At 41.4% G+C, this 24,000-nt stretch overlaps 1 protein-coding gene across 4 annotated transcripts in view; it reads right to left on the reverse strand.

The window, feature by feature from the left end:
* Positions 1 to 24,000, reverse strand: part of adgrl2a (adhesion G protein-coupled receptor L2a) — a 95,171-nt gene that overhangs the window by 17,391 nt on the left and 53,780 nt on the right. For 3 of the 4 annotated variants that reach the window (XM_084549157.1, XM_084549156.1, XM_084549155.1), the window contains exons 3-10: positions 18,691 to 19,491; positions 7,391 to 7,678; positions 6,620 to 6,723; positions 5,823 to 6,008; positions 3,279 to 3,462; positions 2,462 to 2,584; positions 1,842 to 2,047; positions 1,013 to 1,186 (exon numbers count right to left, since the gene is read on the reverse strand). In XM_084549157.1, the coding sequence (XP_084405283.1) occupies positions 1,013 to 1,186; positions 1,842 to 2,047; positions 2,462 to 2,584; positions 3,279 to 3,462; positions 5,823 to 6,008; positions 6,620 to 6,723; positions 7,391 to 7,678; positions 18,691 to 19,491 (2,066 nt within the window). Of the gene's footprint in view, positions 1 to 1,012; positions 1,187 to 1,841; positions 2,048 to 2,461; positions 2,585 to 3,278; positions 3,463 to 5,315; positions 5,355 to 5,822; positions 6,009 to 6,619; positions 6,724 to 7,390; positions 7,679 to 18,690; positions 19,492 to 24,000 lie in introns of all 4 variants that reach the window. The other variant, XM_084549158.1, reaches the window with a different exon arrangement.

A 24,000-nucleotide genomic window follows, 5' to 3' on the forward strand; every position in this document is an offset into this window, starting at 1 on the left:
TTATGATTACAACCATTATTGACTACTGACAAGCTAAAAAGAAATGTGTTCAGTTTAGTTTTAAAAGACAATTGTGATAGTGACATTTATTACCTTTGCAATATTTTTAAAATGATAAAATGTGTGAATGTGAAAAAGGGATGTCAGCATCTGTGATCATGCCAGTTATCAATATTCTTGATACATTCTAACTGTAACCCTAAGATCATCAGGGGGCTATGGGAATCTAGCATTTTGTGCCATAACCATGTATTATAGCAAAAAAACATGACTTTCTTAATAAGCTTACCTAGAAGCAATATGTAGAAATTATACAATAATGGACCACTTGGGAACACCACATGGGACAGAATGGTTTCTGGAACTAAAAGTCCTAAGACAAATAGTATAATCACATCCTCTTGGGTTGTCTGCATGAAAATACCATAATCTAAGCAAAACCATATGCAAAAACTTTATCACAGTCCCTTTTTATTCTCATGTCATTAATAACGCTGACTAATGCTGTAGTATGGTTGCTGAAAAAAAATTTAATTTGTAGAAATCCAGTATTTTGTTTGTCACTTCATCAACTAACTAGTTGTAGATGACTTATTCTAATAATTACAAGAGGTTTGATGTTGGTCTGTTATTATGAAAAAGAAAAAAGTGTGTGTATAAGACACATCTGTACTGTACCCAAAAAGACACTCCAAGATATATCTGAGGGATGTCAGTATCATAATTTTTTTTTCCAAAAATTATTATATTTATTTCATTCAATTTTGTAAAAACTGACTTTATAACCTGTCAAAGAAGGCTCTAAATATGCTTCAAATTAAACAACCTCACACCTACAGCATCAGCATAAATGGATCGACACTCTGAATCTTGCTGTGATCATTGCAGTCTAACACTGATATTTAAAACCAAGCATTTAAATGTTATGGGTCTGATGTAGACAAGATCAAAAAATTAGTACAGGTGGATTTGAAGGAAAACTTGGGAGGTAAATATAAAAAATATGACATACTGAGATTTCGCGGTGTGCCATGAGGATGGCAAAGTTGGTAAGGTGGCTGCATGAGCAGGTGGTGTGTGTTTTATTGGAGTCCAGGAGTTTGCAGCCTTGGGTGGACCAGTAGCCCATCATACTCCTCTCAGAGTAATTCCAGAAGGAGCAATTGGAGTTGAAGTAGTGCTCCATCTGCAGATAACAAGAGATATGGTTAAGTGTCCAAATAATTGACTTCCTGAAATTGAAGCACATGTAGAACACAGAGGCCATTTACCCCCTACTCCTACAAAGTATTTTTCTGCACTGATATGGATGAGGATTTTTCACTTCACAGCTCTTATGAAGCAATTCATATGGTGTATCTCATTTGGCACATGCTTGCCAAATCAACCGAAGCATGGTTGGGTATATGAGGCCTTAATAACAGAGAAGCATAATTGTTTGACAGCATGTCTTTGGAATTGCACAATTTCTCTGATAAAGAATGGAGTCACGCGTGGCCCTCTGGGAACTCTCGTGACAACTTTAAAAGACGAAAGATAATTGGTGCTCCAGTAATTTTATCCTAGATTGTAGGGCTAATCTAGGAGTTAATTTCCCCCACTATAAAAGAGAATGGGTATCATTTATATCCCAATGTTGATTAAAGAATTAGTTTTCATTAAGAATTCACTTAAGTTCTAAAGACTCCTTTAATTTGATGTTCAATGACTTAAATAAACTGCCAACTGACCTAGTCAGACATTTACAATGCAAATTGCAGATCTCTTGTCTACTATGGATGTTCCCTCCTGTAGTTTTTTCTTAATATGACCTGCCCATTCATTCCAGCAGGAAGACTCACATCAATGTGCTCCAGGGTAAAAATCACTGGGTCATTAATGAATACACGGCTGGACTCCTTGTTGATTGAGGCGGCGATGATATCAGAATTGACGGCCACCGTCACGTTGCGGCCGTAGGCTTCGTTGGCCATTTTGATGGTGGCGTTTTCTGTACTGAGGAACTGGCTTAAATTTTTGTAGAGCACAAAAACCAGCTTGGCAACTCCTGTAGAGTGAAAGATATAAAAAAGATATTAGACTGCGGAACAACAGAGAAGCTTTCAGAACAATTTAGACAAAACACAGAGACAAAACACACTAGACTAATGTATTTGAATATAACTGAATTTTATTTGACATAAAACCAATAACATGGTCTATGAATGAGCAAAAGATAAGTGAGAGATATCAACAGAAAGCTTTTACAACTGGACTCTCTTTACTAAAATGACGGGTCATGGGATTTTTTTTTTTTTAAGATAAACTTATCTACTACAGTACCACACACTGTCTCATAAAGATGATATAGAAGGACTGGATCAGGTCACATAATTACATACCACAGTATCTCACACAGAGAATAATCACTTCGTTTAATTAACTTGACAACGATTTTCTCTCTTTTTTTTTTTTTGCTTACCATTCCGACTGTTGAGCTTAACAGTATTGGCTGAAAGCTGGATTGAGATGCCACCCTTGCTCGATTGTGGAAATTTGAAATCCTGGACCTGGCCATCGGTGCTGAGCACATATACATCCAGGACTACCGAGTGCAGAGAAGCAAAGGATGGGCTGGGTTAGTCAAGAGAGATAAAGGAAAAACTGCAAAAGCACACTGGTCATTAGAGATTATCTGACACAAAAATAAAAGAGTGGAGAATACTGACGCCCGTGCTTTTATCGCTGAACAAACTGGACACATGAACATGTAATGCGAATTCTTATTGACAGTGAGCTACAAAAACCTCAGTCACAAAGTGATCATTTTGTCCCACTGACGCTCAAACAGCACTGACAGAAAAAAGAAAAGAAAAAAGGCTTCTTTATATGGTCTACCGGCTAAAGAAAATGAGGTAAGGAAGACAAGGCTGTGGATAAACATCATACTTTTTGGGACTCCACAGCAGGCTAATGTTCACATTAATGTATAGAGTTACAAGGTCTAGACGCATACATTTATAAAGTAAGCGTACGCAATCAGAGAATCCAGTCTATTTAATTGTCTGATATTCATCACTTTGTCAGTAAGCGACTCGTTAAACCCAATATGCGTTGTTTTTCTGTTCCCCCGAGGTTTAAACGCTTATTATGAAAACAACGTCCCTTTTTTATGAGGCGGCCTTGTTTTCCTATCACAGGAGTAACTCTTTCAATGAACTGAAAGCAATCAAATTAACCGAGCTTGCATCAATCATGAACTTTTGTCATTTGCTTACCACAAACTCTGCGTTACTTACTTATGTTGTCTGCAGGAACTTTGACAATGGCGGGTTCCATGAGGTTGTCGGCAAGGACAAAGGCCCCTTCCTCCAAAGTATCCAGTAACATGGTGGCTGCATGAGTCTGTTCAGTGCTGTTCATGTCCTGCCAGGACTTCAGGGCCTCTGGTCGCAGAAGGTTATCTACCGTGTCCACAATGGCCTGTATCGAGCGGGACAAACAAAAACAAACGCACAAACAAAACAAAAAAGAAAAGACACTTGAGTAATTCAGGAGAAATAAATTGGCTTGCATTAGTTTGACATGCAGACACTTGAATGAATGAATGAATGAATAAATGAATGAAAAGCTGTGTTGAAGCATCACGTCGGCAGGAATTAAAATGAGCATGAGAAAAAATTAAATGTATTTATTAATTGCACAAACAAAAAGAATAATTAATTACAGACATTTACTGAATAATATAGATAGGTTTTACAATTGTATCGACCATGAAGGAGGAACTGATGACAGAGAGAGAGAGAGAGATGAACAGGCACATCATTGATGGTGGGGATTTAGTTTCTTTTTCAAGGACGTTGCATCAAGGCAGGCAGTTAGGGTCACAGGGTATTGAGCCTATCAGGTCTGTCCGAAACAGGATATTAAGAGATGGCCTGATGAAAGTGCCAAAAGCCGATCTCAATTAAAATTCTCTAATTGCAAAGTTCATTTTGTAGAAACCTTCCCTTTCTATAATGTTTGACCTGTTAAACTTTTGTGATGCAAAATCCACGAAAAGAAATGTCATTTTGCAACCTTACACTACTTGCCAGCTAAAAGCCCAGGAAACAAAGAGGGCAAATTTGGCCGTAGTGTCCAGACAATGCAGGGTTTTCTTTGGGAAATAATCAAATCAATGTGTCTAATTGGGTAATCGATGGTGGCGACGGCCGGTGGGAGGGTGGGAGACGGCTAATGTGATGTTGCGTCAAGTATGGCAGATGTCAGATACCGCTGACTCAACGATCCCCAACCCAGATTCTATTTTGCTTTCAATAATTGTTGTAATTTGCGTAGATACAACCCCACTAATGGTGTCGCTACTTTTGCATTCAGGATGTCATGAGTATGACTGCTATATGTATTTTTTCCCCTTTCCTGCTTCCTTTATCAGTGCACGGCCATTGACTAGCTAATTAGCTTGATCCAATTTAACACCCTCCCAAAGGAGAGATCTGGATTGCGGGGGGTGACTTTGGTGGCAGGTGGAGGACACTGATGTCCCTAACGGTAGAGAGATATGCTGAATATACGGCCAAAATAGTTTGATACGTGTTCCTTTGACAATGACAGCGTTCAAGGAAAAATGGAAAAAATATTGTTTGATCTGCGCCAACCCTATTAACCAGAGAGAGCTACAGATTTTCACTTTTAATCCAGGAAACAAACGACCTAAAACCTGTGTCCTTGTAAATACAAGAGCCACCGTTTTTTACTTTCCATGCAGTGAAAGGTCAGGTGATGGTCCTTGAAAAAAAAACCGAGGCTTTAATAAATCACATAAGAACAAGTGAATTCAGGAGTGTTATATACTGAATTGAGCTCTAATAAAAAAAGGAGGAAAATATGCAACAAAGCAGTAAATCCTTCATCAAATGAATAATAGGAGGGATGTAAGAACAGGATGTTTGCTTGAGTTGTGGTGTTATGCATCCAGGCGTGCAATCTCGAGTAAACACAATAAACATACAATAGGGAAAAACAGAACGAATAACAAAATACACCATAGCTGCCAACGCATAGAGGGGAAAAAAAACACAGACACATACACATCCACGAGAAGAAGCCACCTCAGTAATTGGAGATGACTTCCCTTTGACTTAGAAAGCACTTTGAGTACGACTGTGGCTGTGTGTGAAGCAATTACTCAAAAAAGCAGGAAGCACAGGGAGGAGGGAGTACATGACAGTGCAGAGGGTACATGCTGCTGAACTTGGGCTAGGGCATATACAGCAGTACAGGAATAGAGGGGACAGCAGCAAGCAGAGTGGGCAGAGGCATTGCTTCAGTACCTTCATGTATGCCCTGCATGTCCTTTCTCGTTTTTGAAGCTTTTTTTTATCAGAAAAGAAAAGAACAGATAAAAAATAGAGACATGTAATTTACACAAATTCTCGAGTCTGAGTAAAGGATTTGTAGAAACAAGCCTGAGATGTACAAACTAACTAATAAATGAGCAGACCGGCCGCTCCCCACTGGTTTGAGCGTCACTGACCTGTTTACCAGGGGGTCTAAGAATAAAAGCACTTTGGCTCCTATTTACGACATACTGCCATATCTTCACTTCACAAGAGGTATTGCAATTGGTGTAGCCGTATTTTGGCCATTACAATAATGCACAAATGTTGATATGAGCACATAAATACTGCTACTTGTGAGAATCTAAAATATTCGTGAGTGCTTTTCTCATTTTGCTACAGCCTCAACTGGAAATAAACCTGAGAGAAAGGCAGACAGATTAGACAAACAATGTAAAACACTTCTTTTGTCTCATGCACTTCCTCAGCGGACGTGCTTACCTTATTGAAGCTCCGTCCTGCGGAATCCTTCTCGCTGGGTCTGAGCTCCTGCAGCTGAGCATCCAGGATGTCCACCAGCTGCTCCATCAGGCGCACCGAGGAGCTGACGTCCCCGGCAAATATGGGTCCTTTGGTGTGTTTGGCTAACTCGTTGGCCAAGTTAGCTGCATTTTCACCGCTGCGGATCTGTGGGGGAGGGTTGGGGGAGGGTTGGGGGAGGAGGGCGTTGTGAATAATGTTCACAAGAATACAAGAAGACAAGACTTGGAAGACTCGTTTTAGCTGTTTCTAACTTCCAAATTACACCTGAATGGCTCCTTGAAATAGCAGTTATGAAAAGGGGGGTTTAATGTCTGCTTAACGCAGGAGAAGTTGCTGTGATAGCTTTATTTATTTATTTTTACTATGCGGTATGGCAAAAGAGTGCTGCGTGCACTCAGCTGTTAGAACTATTTCACACATTATACATAAGGTAGAGAAAATAGGACATATGTTTCTTATTAAGGCCTTTAACATGAACACTACTGTATGCAGCCTGAGCCTTTCATGGCTTCCTTCAACATGTACTTTGTAGTTCTTTTGAGAGATGTACCTGTAGTTTGCCTGTGTAATGCATATACTAGCATTTGAAGTTGTTGAGCTGAGAAACGCCGCTTTCAAGTTAATATGACCCAGATCTGCAGCATTTTTTTTTTAAGTCTCTCACAAGACTTTCCATTATTTTGTCTACCGGTTCAGTGTTTATAAGGAACACATCCTACTAAGAAGGGAAATGGTAAGGGAGCGCTCATACAAACCTTCTGGGCTACTTGGTTGACCCAGTGGGAGGTACAGTTGCTGAGATCTGGGCCCTTTGGGTGCCAGTCCCCAGTGGAAAGGACACATAAATAAGAAGCTGTGCCTGGCAGGGAAAACAAGAAGAGAATAGTCAAGTTCATTCAAGTCAAATCAAATTTATCTTCCCATGAAATCATTTGCAGCACAACAAAGGACAAGAATAGAGACTAAAGGAAGAAGCTACACACAAGCATCACAAACATGCAAAGTCATGATTTATGAGTGTGTGTGTGTGTGTGTGTGCGTGTGCGTGTGTGTGAGTTTATTGGAATATTTTTTCACTGTATTGCTGGATACAGCAAAGTCACCAATTTTCCTTCTGCAAAATGATTCTCTGAAAATATTTTCAACAGCTCGTGCCTGTTTTTGCTCCAAAGTGGCAACGTTGTTTTTTTCCTGTCCTAATTACCCCTGTGTCTGATGAACTCTGAGCACTAAAACGATTTCACACACAATCAAATGAGGACTGCACGTCTCCATGCAAGCTCAGAGAGAAACAGCTGAGCCTGCTCCTCTGCAGCACAACCGTTACAGATTGCCTTAATCATGTTTTGACATTCTAACACCCTAACAGTCGTGATCGATTCCTCAAAACACCTGAACTGGTAGTCTTTGGAGATGAAACGACCCGTGTACTGTACATGTATTTAAGAATATCAGACAGATCTTACAAACTCAGGGACGACAGGCCGAGAGCCCTCGGCCCTAAGGCGAAAGGGAGCACTGTTTACCTCGCGTCCCCTTGGGACAAGGTCGCTCCACGAGCATGCCCCTCTGGGTCTGAGGCCACATTATGTCTCTTTTCTCAGTGGCCTTGCAGAAGCGCTCAGGTAGAGGGAAGGACTCCAGGGGTGGAGGGGAAGTAGTCTGTGGAATAACAGGAGGAGGCTTGAACGGTCCCCTGCTGAGCCCTGTTGTGGTGGTAGTATTGGCCACACCCCAGTGTGCAGTGGTTGTAGTAGTGGTGGTTGTAGTCCTCTGCGTTTGGGGGGATGTGGTGACTTCTGACAGTGGCGGAGCTGTGTAGAGAGAGAAGGTAAAGAGAGGCATTATGCGACAGTGTGCAGCCCACTGGGGAAAGTTTGAACATGATTTATGGAGTTTGATTCTCACCGGGGCACATATTTATCAGTCTTATGAAAACATGATACAGCGCTGAGAACAGAAGCAAAGACCAAATGGTAGTTTGACCTGTGGTTGCAATGTGAGGTCAGCTCATTAGTGCGGAACCCCTGGTGTGCACAATGTGGAGTATATCAAGTATTTCCCAAGAATACTCCGACAGGATTTCAAAGCTTGACCTTCTGGTGGGCAGATGACCTCATGTACCACTAAACCTTAACAGTGCCCCCTGTAAATATTTTTTTTTTTTAACCCAACATGTTCGACACTGTAATGCTTATACATCCAAGTACCCTGTCGTGTAAATTGCTGCTAAGTGCTTTGTGCAACAAGCGTATTTGCTTTCCCGTTGACTATGGCTTATCCAAGGCACTCAGTCTGAAGCGAACAAGACAATAATTACAGTAACATCCTCCTGCCTGGCAATCATTCTTGCTTGGGAGATTTTGTGGCATGGCTGATTAAATTTCACTAGAGCAACAGAGAACCTGTATGTGGAGCCATGGTGCCAGAACATTCATTTTACAGTTGTTTCTCCCTACAACTCATACTCTGATAAAGCAGGTGTGCAGTAACTCATGCAATGCCCCAGGCAAAAACAATATGTTTCAGTCCCGGCGAAGGGAGAAAATAGTGCACTCCTTACATTTAACATGGGCCACTAAGGGAAAACTCTAAAGACATTTTTCATGTGATTCACTACAGGAATGTGACTAAAAGTGTAATTACATTTCATAAAAGTTGAACACGAGTGAGTTTCATAGATGAAATGTTGATAAACACTAAATACGTGATAGAAATCTGTTTTACGCCACCAAGTGCAAAAAGAAAGCACAACCCCCTCCCAAAAAAATAAATAAAATATATATATATATTTGTTGGCTGAATTTAAGAGGTACATCAATCAAACAAGCTCTGATTGGAATGCGACGTGCATACTAAATGTAATCGCATTTGAGTACTTTGATTTCCTCCATTAGGCTGCCTGTAGAGCATGCGGCGAATGTGAAGAGGTGCTGTTACGCTGCTTGAGCTGAGCACAGTCATTCGCAGTAGTCCAACCAGTAGGGAAAACACAGACCGAGAGACAGAGAGAGAGAGCGAGAGAGAGAATGAAAGAAAGAAAGAAAGAAAGAAAGAAAGGAGGCCGTCGGAGGCAGAGGAAGGACAAGATAAACTGAGAGAGAAGGGGGATGGTGGAGATGTAGGCACAACAAGATGATGATGACAGGAAAATTCAGAAACAATGGGGCCAAGCTGAGGAACGCGAAGACAGTATCTGTCTTCTGGTGGGTTTGAAGGAGAGGCAGTCACACCCCAGGCTGCTACACCTCCATATCTTTTGCCTCCATTGGATAATAACTCTGGCTGATAGCAACCCCCAATCCTCCCCTACACACACACACACACACACACACTATCGCCACTATCACCATAGGCCCCACGGTGTGGATGAGAGGCTTCAGCACAGTTGAGCTGAAGGGAAATCACCTTTGAGGTTGGCTGCTACCTGTGGCGAATTAGGCTCTATTGACCAGAGGAGATGACTCTGTGTGCTCTCTCCTGTTGGGGGGCTATAGAACAACACATACAAACACACACACACACACACACACACACACACACACACACACAAGCATGTGCTGTTACGGTGTACACAGCTGACTGGCTGTTTTGACACTGACTGAAAGCAGATTTGGCTTGCTGGCTTTGCCTTAGCCTCCTCCTCCTCCTGTCTCTCCTCCCCTACCTATATCCTTTTACTCAACACAGTAAAATTCTCAGCTGCACAGCCTGTCACAGCGGTTGAGAGACAACCAGTGCTTAGTGTCCTTTCAGAACTAGCATTTAGCTGGCTGGAAGAAATGCCTGTCTCTATTCTGCACCAATACCCTTTTATTGCTATAACCCTTGTTTTTTTCATGACTCACTGAGACGACACAGAGGTGAAAGCAATAGTCACCGAAGAAATAAATAAATAAAAGCTTTCCAAAATTCTGGCTTACAGGCAAAGTTTACAGGCACGTCGCACTGTTGCTCCGTCTAAACAAAAATGAATGTGTGTCTCTATCGTTTTGAAATTATTATGGTTGTTTCTTTTTAAACATCTGGGTCAGATGCTTGGCGAACCTCCAGAAGATTTCCCAAGAAACTGTGGGGCCCTTTATAGGTTTCTCATTTCCAAAGTATGAAAGATGATAACGATAACACTTGAGTCTCAATGGGTGGGGGGTTTAGAATGCAGACAGAAATAAAATGAAAATGAATCGCTGTTCGGCAGCATGATTTAAGATAAAGGACTCACTACCACAGCCGATAAATCAAAGAGGCATCTGCGGTAATCCAAGCACATTCCTTTAGCATGTCAACTAACAACTGTATCTTGTCTACACCCCTCATTCGACAGGGCAGCTTGTCATGCTTCGCTGGGATGTTCCACGCTCCACTGACAACACGAACAATTATATCTTTGCAAATATTATTCTTTCTGTATATTTTTTCCTGCTACCTGTTTTCAAAAGCAAAATTGGAGTGATAATTAATCGGAACGAGAGTTAATACAAGGCAAGAAATACACGACATATTTGGCTCTGCAGAAGCTTTCAGTCTGCGAGGGAATGCACCATAGCGAACTGGATGGCTTTGTGAAAGGTAGCGCGGGATGTATTTGGATATGTCTCCATAGCACGAGACAAAATAGCTGCGCTGGCACTGCTAGAAAATTGCTATTCTGAGAGTGCCCCGTCATAGAAGGCAGCTTTACTTTAAAGAGCTTCATTAATGAGAAATATTACGAGGAGGACACATTATATAAATGGGCTAAAATAATCCTGTCGGGAGGTTTCATGTCATGTTTATGATGCAAACTAATCCTCTTTCCTGTGTGAAAAAGAGGCTAATGTGAATGTAGGCTATAGTTCCCATAGAGAGTCGTGCAAAAACAATGGAGCCTCTCTGACCACTGTGTACATAGCGTGTCAGGCTGTAATCCTGCCAGCAACACAATAATCTTATTACCTTTATGCCATAGCTTGGTTTAATTTAATCCAGTTAAAGCTGGGAGGAATTAACCCGTAAGTATTAAAATGGACACTACTCTCAGGTAGTCACTTCTTCACAGAGATGTCTAAGTGGATACGTTTATAAGCAGGGGCTGTGAGGGATGGGTATTGATCTGTTGGTAGTGCTGCAGCAGCCTTTTCCATACCTTTCTTGATTCACAACATGGAGCAAATATTTCTATTTTCCACTGTAGCAACACATGTCTGACACTGCCGAATACATCCCCCAGTGCAATATTCCTTTGATTACGACAAAAGAAGTGAATGCCACATTTGGGCTATATAGTGAAACCAGGATAGGATCCCTTGATTATTATGTCTCTGCTGCACTCAGCCCAAGGGGAAGCTTCAATTAGCTGTCATAGAGTGCGAGTTCATGGAGTGATTCTCCAAAGCACTACCAATAGTCAGGACAGACTTATTCATAACCTCTTTGTGTGATTCAACGCCCACACATTGTTGCACTTGAATGTATCTCGGTGGTTCTGTTATTACCACCGGGGTTACAGGTCTGGGATTGATGACAGGCAATGAGACAGAAGAGCGTTGTCAGAGCATATGCTTACACGTAAGCACTCAGGACCACTGTCTCACACACACCCACGCACAAAGACACACACCTGCAGCCCAGATGAGACTTTACCAGGACCCAGTATTCATGCCGGGGTGACAAATGAAAACTGACAGCGTGTGTGTCTTTTATATTATGTTTAATGGCTTCACTTTCAGTTGGCACGGCATGGTTGTTCATCAGGGTAATGTCTCATACACATTATCAGGTGCTGTTTATCTTTTGAGGGAGGGGAAAATGGTAAGAACACGCATTTAGCATTTGTTTCAGCTAATTTGCCACATACGAAGTTAAAAGAATTATTAGATCTCGCTCATCCCCTGCTCTGTCATGGAATAATCTCATCATGATGTGAAGCAAGGCTGCTTAAGAGATTTACCTCTTTGTTCGCATTTCTGTAGGAGACTGTTTGTGTGAAAGTAAAAGACTTAGTGTCTTTTATACACTGAAATGTGGCCCTGTGGTGGTAATCACACCCTAGTGGAAAAGGAAAAGCAAAAGTTAATAAGACTAATGGAACCTCAAACAATTCAAGGTCAGTTTCTGCCATCAAAAAAGGGGGCAATGTCTGGGCTTTGTGGAGGAAGAATCTAGCGGATGGAAAATAAATGAATATACTACCAGAGTATAGGTTAATTGGAATAAGGTGTTGAAGTGTGGGAAAAAAGCAAATCATTTTCTGTTCTAATGCTGCTGAAATATCCGTGTTTCAAACAAGCATTCCATCCAGATCTCTCTGGATGCAGCCTTGCATATAAGTTCATATGGAAATGGAGCTGTTCTTGAGTATGAAAAGTGTGATGATTTATAATGCGTTTGTGATGCATTTCGATATCTACCAATAATAACAATAATACACAAAGGAAATTGGATTACATGTCTTTCACTCTACGCTGCATTTGCAGCTGTGGAGGGGAACACAGCGTATGATTGCTTGTGTATCAGTAGTAAATATGAAGAAAGCTAAGTGAAAATTCATATAATTTCCCATGAGTCATGTCCTTGTGAGGTGTGTACAGTACACATCCATGTCTTGGGGAACAAAACCTAATAGCGGGATTGTGTTATTTACTGCTGTCTACAACATTTCTCACTTTCTCACAGCGCAAATGCATTGATTCATATGGACACGGGCAGACAGTGCACTCCCACTCACGCATACAGTAGCACAGACGTACATATAAACGCATGTATACATTCACATACACGCTCACGCACAAAATGACACCAAAGTATAGAGAACAGACACAGCAGCTGCCAGACTGCCGTCTGATTTTTTTCCTCTCCTTGCAGCTTTTTGTACTGTACGTGCCTCAAATTTCAAGCATTAACTCCACGTGTGCCGAGCAGACTGATATGTAACGTGCACACAGAGGAAGGTGTCTATTTTGGGATGGTAATACTCACTTGCACACAGATCCACATCCAAGAGGGTGAACACGCATTAGCGCGTGCACACTTGGGTGCAATACCACAGCTGTGTAACACAAAAACTCATGCAAACTTGAAAAACACAGACTCCCATAGACAGACACAATAATCAGGCCTGTATGAAATAAATCTCCTCAAAGGCGTGTGCCAGGGAGTGACGGGGGACCATTGTGATGTCTGAGTAATAATTCTTCTAATACGCCTTGTTTCACAGTCAGACTGTAATCAAATATGAGACTGCCGATCCCCTTGGCTATAGGACCCCCCCTCCCTTCTTTTTATGTAAAACAACTCTTTGTGACATTCTGAATCATAACCCTGGGTTTACTGTTGTCCACATACTTGTGCGCTGTCAGTGGGAATCATCTGGCCATGCTGTGTACAGCAGTTTAACATCAGCAGGTAAGACATTCCATGTGAAAGATAACTAGCAACTTGGGACTAAGAGAAAACATTAGGTTGAGCTGTGTTTCTGTCTCTGGGATGAAATGTTCTTTCTTATCACGTAGCAACTGGCCATTAATGTCTTATGACATTCAGCGCTGGAGCAACACCAAAGATCATGATCCGATTTCAGAGGAAATAGGTGACCCCTGACCTCATGTGTTCAGTAGCCTTTATTGTCAGCAGACACTTGATGGTTAGGTATTATCCCACGTAGTAATATCACAGACACTGTGAACAAGAGCGCAAATCCCTACTGTGAAATTTCCCTCTCGTCAGTTAAATTGATCCCATTATTATAACTAAAAATGAGACCAGTGGGTCATGATGTAGGCAGAATAACTACATAGTATATGGCAACTGGTATCGTCATGGAGCCTAACGGTAAAAAAGGAGAGCTTTAGCAAAAGATAGACACTTCAATTGTGTCCTGACACTGTAAAATGTCCTCCAAGCTTCCACAAAACTGCACAGCATCAGTGAGATCCTTGTGAAATTCAAGGACACGTTTAAGAGATCATAAAACTTTCTGAATGAACTTGTTTGTACTAAGTTCCAAAAAACAGGCAAGCAAAGAAATCAGTTCACTTTGTGTTTTAATATGCCCCCCTTTCACATAGCCTGATCAACGCAGGGCTGTTGTGGCTTTTGCACCTCACCGTTCTATGTTAAAGACAGGAACGGAATGGGGGCAAAGCTTTTGCGACTTTAAGCCGGTAGAGGCTGTAGGACAGAGCTGCATCAGCGCCTGTCTGAAAGGGAGAGCCAGCACACTGCGAGATGTCGCACTAGACCACCATTGTGTCACCCTTCACGCCTCTGATTAGGGAAAGCACATACTTTGGTGGCATTACGGCGCCTTTTTTTGGTTCCGTGTTAACGTGCATATGAGAGCAAAGGTGGCCTAGTGAGGGGATCTTCTTTGTGGCATCATAGATCTCTCTCCGTTCGCAAGGGGCTATAAATTCTGAAGTGGTGTTATAGACTACACAGTGATGTGTTTGATTTGGTCTGGTCTGGTCTTGGCTGGGTGTGTAGCCAAACTAAATTTGTGCGATGCTGACGGGAGCCAACAGGAATCCCATATGGGCCGTTGAAGCAATTTCACGTATCAAGATGTCTGGATTAATTTAAAATGGACGCAATTAAAACCAAGAGAAAATACGTTTCCATCCAAAGAATCTGTGTTTTCACTGTGGCACAAATCTGAACTAAATATGAACTTTAAACATAAACCCATGAGGCTGGTCAATCAGTGGACTGCGTGATCCTGGATTTTCATGTGCGTCATTGCCATCTTTGTTGTTGTGTGCGTAAAGATTCCCAGGAGACAGAGCAACGGATTGACTTAAATCCTGTCATCTAGTGTGCACTGCTATCACTAAGCATTATTTGAGCAATCTGACTTAGACTTTATTCTGGCATAGACTCTGGAATCTGGACCTAGAATGCACATATGTAGAGACGTGCTTGCACAGTTTCTTGCTCGGAATTGTTAATATCTCGATAGAAGGCACAACTTTGGGAGGGGGAGGACCAAGAAAAGACTGAGACGACTGAGGAGGGGTGAGCAGAAGGAGAGACAGAAATGGCAAAATTGAACGCAATGGGAAGATAATGAAAGAAAGGAACAATAAGATAGTAACAGACAGAGAATGAAACAATGGGATGAAGAATATGACAGGTGGACAGGAAAACAAAGAGGGTGATTTTCCACACGAGTACCCTCTCCTTTCAAACTGCTGTGTCCACTTGGGCAGTTGACAGGGGGCTACGGAGAGGGAGGATTGTTGTTTAGGCAAACAAACAAATAGGCCATTTTTAACACATCCTGATCCCTGCCCCTGTACCACCGCTGGGCACCTAGAAGAAAGAAGTCCCTGTCATTTTGCCGGAGCACCACAGATGGCTGTGAAAGCTGTTGACTTTGAAAGTATCCATCCCCGTTTCTCACTTTCCTCGTTTTGTCTCTAAATGCTGCACAAGTTGACCTCTGTGTAAGCACCGCCGAAGACAGGAATAAATCATAGAGGTGCTTATTAGAGAGCTGTGTATTCATCAGACTATAAGAGGTAAACTCTCTAGGGTGACTGGTAATGCATGCGAGTCACAAGCATCGGTAACAGCTGAACATTTTTGCATTGTGAAGCACTTTCATAACACACAAACTACAGGGCATTGTTTTGACCACATGCAGAGTTTTGTGAGCTAATTGGCAAGTCGCGTCAGTGAACCGCACCTTATAATTTTAAACAAATTGGGTTATTTTCTTTCTTACGATCCCCACTTGCAAATGTATAATTTGAGGTTGCAGTTAAGACTGAAAATGTATGCAAATGTATTGACAATTGAACAATTAAAGGGGAAGCCTTGAATTGTGCGGTTGCTAACTGCAGGACCGGGTGCTTTTACGCAGGAGTGATTTTACAGCAAGGGATAAATAAAAGATTTCCAAGGCTCACCTGTGTCCCATCTCAGCAGTGCCAGAGAGGGTTTGTGCACACGTCTGGTAAAAGAATACTTTATGGTATGCTTACTCAGTGATTTGAGGCTGCCATGAATAAACGCTCCATAGAAATGGGTACATAACGACTTTTCTCCGGGAATATCTCATTTAAATCAATTTAATCATCTCACTTACAAGATGCGACAAAGGAATATGTCTTTTTTTATGGGCTAGTATGTAAAAGAAGGAAAAACATGCATAGAGTCATGGTTAAATGAGTGGATTATGTTGCCGTTGGTCAAAGCCAAGAGAGGGACTTACTGACCCATTTAATGTCCACTTCCAGTGGAGCGGCTTGTTGGATGTGACCCCATCCATTCCCCCATAATCCTACAAGAGATGATCTTGTCTCGACACAAACAACGTTATTGGACTTGACGAGAACCCAACCGTCTGCCGTGCAGGGTCTCAAGATCATTTTGATGTTTTGTATTCCATGACGGAGCTATTCAAGTGACTGAGTTGTTTGTGCACTTGAGAAATACAAGGGAGAAGGAAGTAGGACGTGCAGTGCACACTGGCAAATGCGTGCAGTATCTCGCCACACTGACTCATACTCTGTACATGCTTTAGAATTCAGTTGAAGATAAAAAATCTTTTTCTCCTTTGAGGATTAAAGTCTATGAACACAATTCTAGCTTCTATATTATTAACATCTATATTACAGTCGCCCTTTTGTGTTCACAAAATAGGCTAAATGCTTGAAAGCATAATGTTTGTAGGACTCAACAAGCATGTGTCCCCATAGATATATAATAGAAATAAATATCCGAATTTTCACTCTATTGGGACCAGTGAGTGTTAAAGGGTTAATTAAGTATGTTCTGCTACACTTTCTGCGCTTTCGCATCTGCTAGTTACTTTGAGTCTGAGCAAAGGTATAATGATTCTTTTCATTTTTAGTTTTCTTTTTTCTCTTGAAGGTATGTGTTTTGGTATGCTCAAAACACATACCTTCAAGTTTTAACACCACAAAAGCATTCTGATTGCTCGTTTCAGTGCCAAGTGAAGCGGGCACGAAACGAGCATCAAGATATCAAAGAGAGGGCGTCTTGTGACAGCCAGGGAAAAAAAAGTGCCATCATTTATGTGTCAACATCGGCCATGTGGGAGGACAAGTCTATTGACATCTTGATGATCATCCTGGACCATTCTCCCTCCACTCATCGACTGCAACTTCACATACATTAGTCAGCAGCGGGGCTGGGCTCAAGTCTCGTTTGTCATGAAAGACAGAACAGAATCCTTGTTGACATTAAAATGAGGATGTGTGAATTCAGAGGGCCCGAGAAGCAAATGCTGTATGTCAGGTAGTGTATGTTTTGAAACATACTCAACAGAAAGGGAAGTGGGCTCCTTTGGAGGCTTGGGAGTGTGTAAATACATAAAGTTGTGCTCTGAGGCATGATAAACACAAATAACTAAAATGTAGTCTTACTTCAGGGCAGGTCATTTAAAAGCCTGATTTTGTTATTGATAATCAATGTTCATCTGACAAATGAATAAGTCAAATGAGCGTGCAGCCTGTTTATACACAGCTTCTTCCAGGAATCCAATGGAATGTAAAAACATGCTGCAATGAGTTCTTATTAGACGGAGGAAAAGGTGATATTATGATCTCTTTCACAGCAGCTTGTCTGCAAATTTAGGGCACTCGCTAAATCAGCTCATTTTCATTGCCTTTGTATGAATGTTTTTGAACATGACTAAAGAGACATTTTGACTGTGGCATCTCTCAAATTTTACTTTGCTTCATGCAAATATGTAATAAAAAATTAATCTCTCACTCTGTGTCTTATTTTGGGTGGAGAAACTTCAAACATGTTACCGGGTGGCGGAAACTTTAAATATGTTATTCCTTATGAGGGTTTCAGAATTCTGCTTATTGTACCGTCTGCATATTACTCATGCTTTCAAACCCGAACTACATTTTTTTGTCACAGTAAAGCTTGCCTTAGTCTGGCTAGACTGATGCTGTTCCACTGGTTGAACCCAATTTACCAGCCCTAGCCCATGTCCTATCAATATCAAAGTGGACAAGCGAACACATTAATAAATACTGAGCTCTCGGATAATCTGTACAATAGTTGCCTGACCTCTGTGGCTCATCACTGACTGCACTGAGCATTACGTTGACTTAGGACTCTGGGTGTGGAGGGGATTAGGATAATTACCGTTATTATATTCTCAGTGTAAGGACTATCGCAGGTCTAGGCTAGCCTCTGCTCAGCTCTTGACAGTTAAATTAAAAACATACGCTGCTGATGTGACCCCGGATGATTGATCATTGTTCCCAGCGTCTACCATCTCTTTCTTAGGCAGAACCCTCACACTCTGGTTACGGAGTGTAAAGTGTTTTTTTCCTCTTTTTAATGGCCGATGGAGATTTGGAGTTCAGCATCACTGGGGGAATGATCTAACCTTGCCCCGGGCCAGACTTTGCACCTGTCCAGGCATGTATGTTTCCAGAGGTGAGAGTAAATCTCTCTCTCTCCCTGTCTTATTCACTCTGAAAAAAAAGGAATATGCTAGCAGGGCTCCCTGGAGCCTTAGCACCAGGGACTCAGGGAACGCCCGGATGGTAAACCTCCCCAAATCCCCTAGATACTGATCCCGTATGATATGGTAACTGGCTTCGAGGTGTTGTTTACCACAGAGCTCAGCTCACTTCACCCCCCGAGATGCTTTCCTATACTCCAAAGCTTCCCATAACATATCTAGCACATATTAGATTCTAAATTAAAAATCAGTCAGCTGTGACACTCGATACATACGGTAGATGGGGAATACCAAAGGAATATCGAAGTGGACCTGACAGCAACTAAAGTCGCAATCTCAGCAATGCAATTTAACATTATTGTCTGCAAAGGAAATGACTGGGTGATGGGTTCTTACCATGTGCTGGATCAGGTGGGCCAAACTCCAGATTGTATCTCAGGATGTAAAAGTTATTCCACACATAGAGCTGGTTATCTCGCGGATTATAATCCACAGCTGCAATGTACTGGTACTGGTTGGGAAAGTGGATGTCAACGTATTCCCCATGGTTCAGTTTGGTATTGTAAATATAATCAATCAGGCTCTTGCTGACTTCGCTTTCATTGTCTTCATAGGTGGAGCGCACCACATACAGTACTCCACAAACCATGAAGGCATTGGAGGCTGAGCGCTTATCGTAGGCCGTGTCCCAGGTAGCCTCAAACCGCAGTGTGTAGGGGTTCAGCTGGCTGATTACTATCATGCCGTTGTTCTGCTCTGTGGCGTAGATCACCCACAGCCCGTTCTCATCCACCGCCAGGTCAATGTCCGTTTTGCCTCCCCACTTGTAGGGTGACGTGTCGTGGTAGTTTGCGTTGTTGATGATCGCCTCACCACTTTTTATTCGAGTCCGCAGGTCGAACTTCACGATGTTGCGGGTACGCTCCTTGTTGAAAAACACGGCTCCGTCGTAGACAACAAATCCAGTCCCATCCACCCGGTGAGGCAGCTTGTAGGTGATGGTTTGCCGAGCATTTTGGAAGTCATCCAGGGAGGAATACTCAATCAGAGTGTCTGTCCTATAAGGAGTCCAAGGCATGAAGTAGATTTTGTCGCCGGCTTGCAGTGGGTCTTTGCACCAGGAACCTGCTTGTTGCTCCGCTTCAAACAGAAAGGAAGGATCACCGACAGCTTTCAGAGTCCCAGGACAAAGAAAAACTAGTAATGGAAGAAGAGTAGAATGACAAACAGACACAGGTTAAAAAGTGAAAAATAAAACCGTATAATGTAAAACCGATATAACCTCTAACCCTTTCATTTTGTTTTATAGGTTGTCCGACAGGGGACAAACATGTAATAAAGAGTGGCCAAAACACAACTAAGAGCTATAGCCAATATTCACAAGCAGTATTTTGGTTTTGTGCATAGAAAGAACAAAAGGAACAGAAAAGTTGTTAAGCATTATTTAATTGTATAAAGTAGTCAGAAACGTAAAGAAGATTGGCCTCACAGACATTTACTGTTGAGTAGAACACAAACGAGTGGGAAACAGAACAGAAACAAAAACTTTTGGTCCTGTAAATAAAATAAAAAATGCAGCCAACTAAAGTCACTTGGCAACAGACGGGAGAGGTTATGAGAGAGCAGGAGTCAGCGGAGTCTGCAAACTGTGTGTACTTAGATGTGTCTCAGTTAAACCCCCTCCTCTACGATATATATACCTGAGAGACTTGTCATTACGAAGTGGTGCAAATGTCACAACCATTAAATGTTTTTTTTAAGTTCAGTAAGAGTCTCTTGAGGCATTTTGGTTGTTTCTCTGAGGCATAGGAGGCATAAGAATCAACAGAGAAAGAGCAGCAAGTGGTCAGGTGAGAATAATGGGAAAAAAGAGTGAGACGGGGGAGCTCGGAGAGAAAAGGGACAGAAGAAAGCAATAGCTTGAAAAGAAGGCCAAGAAACACTGTTACCATGGCATGCTATGGAAAAGGGGTTGGAAGCCAGGCAATATGAGATTCTGCTGAGTAGCCAAAGCACCCAGGGAGAATGAGAGGAGGATGTCCCTATGGACAGCAGCCAATACACCCCCATTTACATCTTTTGGCTGCGCGTATGCTATCTGTTTTATGGCCAGCCTCACTTCCCTTGTAGCACTACATTGGCTGTTAACATTACAGTTGGGGGCTTCTGAAGATAACGTCTGCAATGCGTTAGTAAAGGCCACCATGGGAAAATAGGTAGTTTACAACCAGATGCCACAAAACAAGGAGCTAGGGTTTGGATTGTGTCTGTTATTTACCTTTTTGCTCCACTTCTATTTTAAGCGTTGGAAGAGAGAATGAAAGGGGTGCAAGGGGAAAAAACAGATTAATATGAATTAACTGTCATTGCTATGGTCATATATGCAGAAACATGAGACATGGAAAAAGACTGGTACACCTATTAAATCAGGAAAATTGTGAGAAAGATGACAGACAGCCGTCAAAGTCCTGTCTTAGAAAAAGGGTTAGATTAGAACACTACAAATTGGTTTATGGAGCAGTGGTGGATGGATTTTTACATACCATTACTGATGGTAACTTCACTCTGGTTTAAAATTTGTGCCCAAGGAAAGTATGTGTGTCTTTTATTTAGAAAACCAATTCTGATGGGACCAACATGATGCCATGGAATCTCCTATAAATAGCTCACCACTTCAGGCACATTTTGCGTATCAAGCTATGCATTTTAAGCTTTTCGTCTTTTTATGACTTTAAATGACATAAAAGATGGTTAGGGCAAAAGCTTGTTTTATACTTCCACACCAAATCTATGTAGAACCTACATGAGTAGGCTACAACATTGCGAAAACGTATATTTTCGTGCTGTTGTGTCGGAGTCACTCTGTAATTATGTCGGCAAAATGCTAGCTGGTGATGGGAGTTGTATGCCACTATGCTGACTTTCTTGTAGTTTACTTCCAGTACTTTAGGCTATGGTGAGACGTAGGCCCTATTCAGGCCTGGTTCACACCTGGTATTAAGTCATTATCTTCAAACCTGCTTGTTCACCTCACCCAACCATTAAATGTGTATCCACGTGCATCTCGTGTTACCACTTGAGATCCATTTTCTGTATGCAAATAAACACCAGCATCATTTGGGGCACAATAGAATATTGTGCAAACGGTATTACTGTGTCATAACAACGGATTTCAACCAACAGATACAGTATGATGTCTGATAAACAGTTCTGTTTGTCGTGTGTCTGTCCCAACATAGGGGCATGATACAAACTGTGGAACAAGCTGTAAAGTCTCTCTAACGCACTAAAAACATGCACGTGGAGCTATTTCTTATGTAATTACCTCCGTCCTGACACGGATGATTTTAAAGTTCACACTGTAACGCCAACCCTGGAAGTGCTCATATGCAAAGTAATCTCACTGCTGTGCTGAGCTGTGTAGCTCTCATTACTAATGAACAAAGAGCACTTATGGTGCTTTTATAATATTGCGATCATTCATACATACATCATTTGGTTGTTTTTTTTTCTGAATGAACGAGGCAAAATTCATGCCCGTGCAGGAGGATGTCAGTTGGGTAGACAGTCCCTCAATGTGGCAAGGACACATTGTGTCTTCACACTATTAAACCTCCAAATGTAATTTGGGTGAGCAGATCTGAAATGCGTCCTCACACATCACAGTTTTCACACCTATACTTTATGCTGGCTGCGTGTGACCTGATCACCCAGGTCACTTGTTAATACTAGGTCTGAACGGAGGTAGAGACAGGGAAATGCATTTTAAACAAAGTAAGTTCGACATAACCACTGTGGTTGTATTTCTGGGGAGGTACGTGTCTGGCTTCAGCAGGGGGCATGCTGCTAGGTGCTGATTCAACGAAATGTACAAATTAAGCTTTAGGAAATTGGTAGGTGGTCCTTCATCAAGACTACACACAGTGTAAAATAAAATCCCAAAACTGCACAATGGGCAGGCATGCAACATCACTTATATGCTATTGATGTTACCAGGTTGACAAGACAGAATATTATCAGTTTAGTGCTAAATAAAAGTAAATACGATATGTTAGTAACAATTATTGGAGGATAACAGAATTTTTTTCTGAGCCTTGAAGTCATCCTCTGCATTCTATAGTAGTAAAGGCTGTTTCATGGCATAATTGTATTTATGAAAGTGATTTAATTTCAACTTTACTCTGTTGGCAAAGGCAAACTACGACACTTTCAATCCACACTAATCTTAAATCCACCCACCACCACCACAAACCAAGCTGAATTCGATGAAACAGTGTAATTATTTTCTTTTCTTTTTTTTTATAAGAGAAAAATAAAGTCATATATGGATAGTAGATAGCTCTATAGAGTATATTTGAAACTGGCTTTTAAATGGTGAATATGCCTTTTAAACATTCTGGACAAATTAACACTGGACTAACTGCAAAGGTTTCTGTGTTTCAGTTCTTGATTTTACTTCACCACTTTTAAAAAGAAGAAGTCAAATACACGGAGAAGAAAAAAAAACAAGATATCTGGGACCTAGTGAAGCAGGTCAGTGTAAACTGATAAAGCAAAATACGTAAATATGACTTTTTGGGTATTCTGTATTTCTCAAGACACTGCAAAATTTGTTTGATTGTTTTAGCTGGTTTCCAATAGCAAGTCTGCTATAAATGGGTGCATTTAAACAAGGCACTCTGAACGCAGCTGTGCTCTGAAGCCTTACTCAATCCATTAATCTGAGCTGTCAGTGGCCAGTAAAACATTAAGACATAAAAAGTTAAAAAAAAAAAGGAGCAGCTGATTACTTTTAACTACAACAACAAGTTTACATTGATGTAAAATATGGTCACGTTTCTCCGGTTGGTCTGAAGCCCAGGTCAGACTACAGACTGTTCAGCCAGGGCTGTGCTGTTCAATGAGCACACTGTTGTGTGTGAGGCAACAAAGATGGACACTGGAGAAAAATATATTCAGTGACATTTCTAACTATGTACAAAAAATGATCAGCCAATTTTTATTAAATGGCAGTGAAGCTATTAAACTGAGAAATGTCTTTGATTTAATTGTCATAAAACTTGCTTGACATAAAAAAGTCATTTTACTAATGTGGATTGATTCAGACACACTACTACTATTTGATTTATTTTTTCAACTACATACTAACTGATTAGAGGTGGAAATAGTACTCTCGCGAGCCCAGACTACATACATCAGATCCAACCTATTAGCTTTTGACTGTCTTTCTCTGATTATTGTTTTCAATGGCTTCACAAACGACAGGCTCTCACAATCGGTAGGCTTGGTCTGCAAGGATCAACATGAACATTTTGGGTATATTTACACCATGGCCTAATCTGCTCAAGCAAAAATGTGCTTTTCTTTGAATCCTGTAGCCCTTCTGCTCCAGTTAATTCATATTTATATCAGACTTTGAATCTGTAAGAAATTATTCAATCTGACCGAGGCTTCAGTTGCAAAAAGAAAAAAAAAAAAAAAACACTAGAAACTAGAGATTCAGAGGGATCCCAAAATGAATGCACGCCATTCTGAAGAAGAAATTTTATGCGTGTTGCACCTGACTAACAGATCTGATATGGATAAGAAGCAAACAAATTAACAACAGATCACAGAAGCTGCCTCGGCTACATAAAACATAGGAGGCGAGAAGAGGACAGAGAAACATAGCGTGAAGGAAATCTGGAAAGAAAGGGAAAAAAACAT

This window comes from Chelon labrosus (genome assembly GCF_963514085.1).
Source record: "Chelon labrosus genome assembly, chromosome: 7".
Classification (NCBI taxonomy): domain Eukaryota; kingdom Metazoa; phylum Chordata; class Actinopteri; order Mugiliformes; family Mugilidae; genus Chelon; species Chelon labrosus.